The sequence below is a fragment of the Metarhizium robertsii genome, assembly GCF_000187425.2.
Source record: "Metarhizium robertsii ARSEF 23 chromosome Unknown MAA_Scf_2, whole genome shotgun sequence".
In the NCBI taxonomy this organism is placed as follows: Eukaryota; Fungi; Ascomycota; class Sordariomycetes; order Hypocreales; family Clavicipitaceae; genus Metarhizium; species Metarhizium robertsii.
This window is the reverse complement of record NW_011942160.1, coordinates 1916721-1922720: the sequence shown is the minus strand read 5'-3', so window position 1 is coordinate 1922720 and position 6000 is coordinate 1916721. Positions and strand designations below refer to the sequence as shown.

Below are 6000 nucleotides of genomic sequence, written 5' to 3'. Positions count from 1 at the left end.
TCACATCACCGAACAAGCTCCCATGGTTCGTGCTCGTCGGCGGCCCACAATGCCGCCGTCTTCTTCATTCATATGCTGGGCATGAGCTTCTCTAGCGCGACGTCGTCGTCGTCGGTGTCCTGCACCTCCCATTCCAGCCTCCTCGTTGGCTTGCATGTAGTCTGCCCATTTTCTCTCCAGTCTGGCGGCGGATAAGAGGTCTCCTCGTAGTACACGCGTCTGGTGCTCGTCGACGGTCATCTGAAAACCGTAGAAGCACTTGAGGCCAATAATCTCTGTAGGATATGTCACTTTTCCTGGCTCCCCGGCCGCTGGCCTGATTTGAGCATTTCGAAACAGAACTTCTCGGATGCCAGCCCAAGTCACATTTTGGCAATCGTACACGACCATCTGTAGAGTAACCTGTGGCCGGTCGCTTGCTTTCCGCGACCTCTTTGAACGCTTGTTAACCATGGCTGCGGCCTCTGCTAGTGAGAGATCGCTGATTCGTGTATTGTCCATGTCAATGCTTTTCAGGCGTAGACATTTCTGTAGCACGGGTAACATGCCGACATCGCTGATATTTTCGCAGTAGCTTATTGAGAGATGCTGCAAGGTTTCTGCACAGGGAGCCTTGGCAAGGTGCTCAGACATGAGGGCGTTCGTAAGCTCTTCGAGATCCTCCAGCTCAAGATGTGTAAGCCGGGGTGTAGATGCAAGAATGGGCTCAAGTGCAGCATCAGTGAGCGTTTTGCACCCAGAAAGCTGAAGGCCCTCTAGCTCGGGCACTGCGTAGCCGATAGCTTTGACGCCGGCGCTGGACAGGCGGTTGCATCGACTCAGGTCGAGATGTCTCAACTTTCGTGGTGGAACAATGGGCCTCTCGGTCAGAATATCGATTTCCGGGTCGATGCCCTGCATCATGACCTTGAGGGCGTCGTCGGTCAGCTCGACACATCCGCAAAGAACTAGACGCTCAAGATTCTTGGTAGTGTAAATAGTCTCGGCAGTCGGAATATCATCGAAGCCCCGGACCTCGCCAGCCCTCAGGTCTCTCAGTTTGGGGCATGATTCAATAATGGCCTTGATCCCTTTAGCCTCGACCTTGTCGCACCAGGACACGTTGAATGTTTCTAGCTGTGGGCAGGACTCGGCGATAATTCTGCAAGATGTGTTTGACACGGCAGACAAGCCTGTCAAATTGAGATGAACTAGCTTATCATTGGTCCTCAATAGAGTGTGCAGAGTAGTCTTTTGAAAGTTTCGGCAGCCCTCCAACGTAGCATTCATCAAGTTCCTGCAAGCTTTGACAATGACTTCTGTGCGCTTATAGTGCTCTACCTGCACACAACCTCGAAGATTCAAGTCCTTGATAAATGGGCCAGCGGCCACGATAATTCTGGCAAGTGACTCAGCCGGAATGTCCTGGTAGAATTCAGAAGCATCGAGCGACGTCCATAGCTGTCCATCGAAGCAAAACCTATAGAAGGACTTGCTCACTCTCGAAGCTTGAACAAGTTCTTTCGGCCGAAGAAACGAGAAGATTTGGACGCGGAGCTCGTGTGGCATCTTTTCCCAGAACGGAAACGCGGGCTTGGGAGGTGCTTTTGCCGCTGCCAGCGCTTTGGCTAGCCCATCTTGCTTGGCGAATCCAAGGCCAGCAGGAACGGTCGCCGTCGCGGGTAGCCCATTTTGGTCAATGTTGTCGACCTTGCGGACGGAAAGGTGGCCTTCTATATTGTCGTATAAGGGAAACTCGTGGGTTGATGTCGGCGAAAGCGAACTCGAGGCGCTCGGCAGGCCAAGCGGTGACGGTTGAGGAGTAGACGACCTAGCACTGGACGGAGTCTGGGGAGGCCCGACAGCAGCTAGACTAACACAAGAAAGCGTGCCTCGGGTGCTGTACGGGCTGCTGGCCGACCTCGAGCGACGCAGGCTGTTCAACGACGGGGACGAGGATATTCGTTGCAGTCCGCGAAGCAGCCGTTTACGGCCTTTCCCATTGACAGGTGTGCCGGGGGATGTGGGGGTGGCATCGCCATTCGACATTGGGACCGAAGTAACGACGCCTCTGTCAATGACGGCGGCCATTTTCCGGTTGCTGCCAGGTACAGAATAGGGTTTCTTGGTGTGCGTAAGCAATATTTGGGGTGAGCAGCTCTTTTTTTCCCTTCCTCCTCCTCTTCCTCTTTATTTGGAGTCGCTTGTTGACGCTGTTTGGGCGTTGTCTTAGTTCCCCGCGGGATATCGTCGATAATACGTGGGGTTCCGACTGATAAGACGGGCGTTGCCACTGGTAAAAGAGGTCGAGTATTGAAGAGCCAGTGGACAGACATCAATTCATAACAGATAAAAAACAAGAGATGAAGTATGCTTTTGCGATCGCCAGCCACCGTCTCGCGGGTGGTGCTCGATCCAGCGAGCGTCGAGAGAGCAGCGAGCAACGGGTTGACACAACCGACAGGGAAAATGCCGTCGTCGTCAATGGGAAAGTCGAAGGTGGTGTTGCAATAAGTTGCACGCCCAGGGATCAGCGGACCAGCGAATGGACGGCGGGGTCAGCACTCTGGGTCAGCAGGTGCAGTTGGAGGCACGAGGCACGAGGCTCACACTCAACACCGCGAACCAAATGCACGCTCTGTATCAGTTGAGACAAGGCACATGTCGGTTGGAGGCCATCACCATGGTCATACGAGAGAGTAGAAAACGCCCAAGTGTGGAAGGGGGGAGCATGAGCAGGGACTTAAAAGAAAGACGACGAGGGCGAGACAGAGTATGGTGCAGCCGTGTTCTGCGTTCGGCGGCGGCGGCGGCTCGGACACGAGTGAGAGGCATTTGTTGACTTTGAGCCTCGTATTAACTGCGTCGTCTAATACATGCTGACATGTAGATCTCTCTACTTGGGAGACGTACCGCCGCCACACACTACAAGTACACAAACTTGTCACTCTTTCTTTGCCCAAGGCGTGGATGGGACCGTTGAGAAGAGGCGGCGGGGCCAGTTGACCCTTCAAGGTTTGGGCACCTCGCTTTTGGAAGCTCCATTGAGTCGAGTTTGCTCACATGTGCAGTCCATGTCTTCGCGTGGTCCGCATGTGTTGGTGGTGCTAGTGTGTGCCCAAGTGCGCAAAATGGTGAAAAGGTGATGCATTTATTTGGTCCGCCTCGGCGCCCATTCCCTGTCTGTCTATAGTACATTGTATGTAGTCTGGTAGTATTGACATAATGTCGATACATGTATGTACGGAGTAGTAGTATGTGTGTTTTAGCGCCTCGCCCTCCACCATCCACCGAAGACGTCCGCAAACAAAGTGGGCACTTAAACATGTAGCCAGCCGGGTCAAGGCGAGTGATTTTCCCATTGAGAAGATGCAAGACTCTGGTTTCGAGCCTGGTGGCAGGCTTGCTTGGCGTCCGCCACTGACCGCGTGCAACTCCCATTCCTCGGTGGCACAATACAAAAAGCAAGGGGCTGTCATAGCTTCGGCCATGTCTCCTCGCCAATCCCCCAACGCCGCCCAGGAACGCCTGCAGCAAGTTCTTCTCTCTTCCATTGTGATTTTCAAGGCCGGAGGTCTGTCCAAACCGAACAGGGGGGGATGTCTGCACCGGCAGATCTTCCATGCCGCCCCCCATGTCTGGCCGACGGACGGAGTGATGATGCAGTTTGCCGCTCCTTGTTACGCAATGGGCACGTCGTCGGGAACCGAGTGTCTGGTGCGTAAACTTGCTTGCGACCCTGATTGCCTGACTCGTTGCGGCTGCGTGGACGGACGAGGCGGATCAGCATGAGGGCTTTTTTGATGAGTCTGTTCTCCATACATACCTTGCCAAAGAGTCTGCCAGATGGCCCAGGGCTGTCGACTAGTAATAGACTAGTCCAGCATTGAAAAGGACCCTTTGTGCTTGAAGGTTCGCGGATGCGCTAGGTCGGTAGTAGTTACTGGCGGGATGGGATGTCCACGATGACGACCGGGGTTTGTCGAGAACTTCTAGCCTTCTCCATGTTGGCGAGTCTCTTGTCCCACCGTGCCACCCATGCAGCCAGCTCGCAGGAAACTGGGTTTCTCCATACCCCGCATATCGTGAACTGACATGCCGTCTGTCTTGGTTTCCCTGCCCTGGCCGAGGTGACAATGGTCCCTGATTTTAAGGTAGGCCTGGGCGACGTGTCAATCCTCCCATGGCTGGCGCCGGGCCATTTCGACGACACGGCGTTACACCGCAAGATGGCACGGATGCACGGCCATGACTGCCTTTGGTGACGGAAGCAACGTTGACAGGTGGATTGTTTGCTGTTGAGCCTCTGTGGGTTATCTCGGTCTATCGCAATGTGTCATACGAGAGAAGGATGAGTCTTTGACTACCTAGTGCGTACTAGTAGGCAGTAATTTATGACACCATCATGGCTCTTGTGGGGTCTGGTAGATATCAATGCCGCGAATATGTATTGTGAAAGCAGAGTTCCCGTGTATATGAGGGTTTGGCAAAGTGGAATTCAAAGTCTGCGGCGAAAGGATGGCCATGGTAGTTTATATCATGACGATTTCGGGTGAGCTCTTTCCGGTTGTCGGGAACAAACTTTTACCATCACCACCAAAACCATAATTTTCCGCTGCCAAGCACATGCCAGCATATGTACTTAAGTACGTAGTACTTACTTAAGTGAATAATATTGACTAAATACTTACGCAGCCCCGCATGACGTGTCTGCCAAGTACTTAAGTAATTAAGCTGTCATCAATGTACTAAAATAATTAAGCTTTCCGTAATAACGAATCTTGATTATTCTCCTCGTGCGCAGTCCATGGCAACCTTTTTTTTTTCTCTTTCCCCCATGAGATAGACACATACAGACTCCATCCTACCCGGGACCTCTTACGAAAAAAGACAGTGGCATTGGCAGAATCCACGTTGAGCAGTTCTGTAACACTTTGCGCATCATCTACTCCGTAATAGCATGGGGATATCGGAATTGGACAAGTAAAAATGCAAGCAATGCATCACTCTACCCGTGGTGGTGTTGGGAATCCCGAGACGGGTGTAGTATGACCAGCTTATTCCCGCGATATTTGTTGAGGCTCAACATGCATCCCATTGGGTGCCGCAAATACTACATGTACCATTCTGGCAGGAATCCCTGTGCAACTACCGAGCGGCTTTGGGAGGGTACCCAGCTGCATTACACCAGGCGGCGAGCGGCGATAAATGGGAAGATTGGAAGCATTCACGTGTTGTTGATCACGGCACTGCGACCATCCTGTCCCGGCCAAGATAAACTTCGCTCTGCAATGACGAATGACGAGACGCCATGTCCATGCCGTGGCCCCCAGGTGCCTTGACAAGACGAAAAGGCAATGTACACTAATGTGGGCAAAGGTTTCAGCCGTCCGTCATGACACAGTCTTTTGGCCGTGCGTTTACGAATGCTCATGCTGCTCTGGGTCCCTTGACACTCAACATCTCAGGCGTCTCAAGGCGGCCTGGCACATGTGGCTCCTCCAGTGGCTAAGCTCTCCCTCCAGACCAGATCGACAGCACCAAGGGCCTGCACATGTGGCTGCAAGTACCCGTCAAAAGCACTGTGCTCTACATCGTACCTACCTCAGTAGCATGTGCCCGCCTCACCCTGGTCTGCCATTGAGTCCGACCAGACCAGACCAGACATGTCCCAGTCTCTGTGGTTTTTGCAGTCAATCGAATGAACCCTCGCCAACAACCCTCGCCAGACCTCCGCCCGCAGGGCTCCAGCAGCGTCAAAAATTCTTACAACTTTGGCCATCTTATTATCATTACTATATATATTTTTTCATTTGCTGTGCCTCGACCGTAAACCATCTACTGCCAAATATAGCCATCTGGCTTGCAGCGCAGCGTCTTGAGCTGCCGCCTCTGATTATCGAATAGCCGGCTAGCTCTGGCGCCAGCGTTCCAATTTCTCAACCAGACTGCTGACCTTGCTCCGCCCGCAAGACTCGGATAGCTCTTAGTCTCCAAGTGGTCGAACTGGTCGTCTACGTA

The 6000-nt window shown here is 53.0% G+C and overlaps 1 protein-coding gene across 1 annotated transcript; it reads right to left on the bottom strand.

The window, feature by feature from the left end:
* MAA_05839 (F-box domain protein) lies at window positions 1-2070 on the bottom strand (the record flags this gene model as incomplete). The annotated part of the gene is made up of 1 exon (XM_007823837.1): window positions 1-2070. One exon carries the CDS (start codon window positions 2068-2070, stop codon window positions 1-3), a length of 2070 nt encoding a protein of 689 aa, XP_007822028.1.
* Between the last annotated feature and the right edge of the window lie 3930 nt (window positions 2071-6000).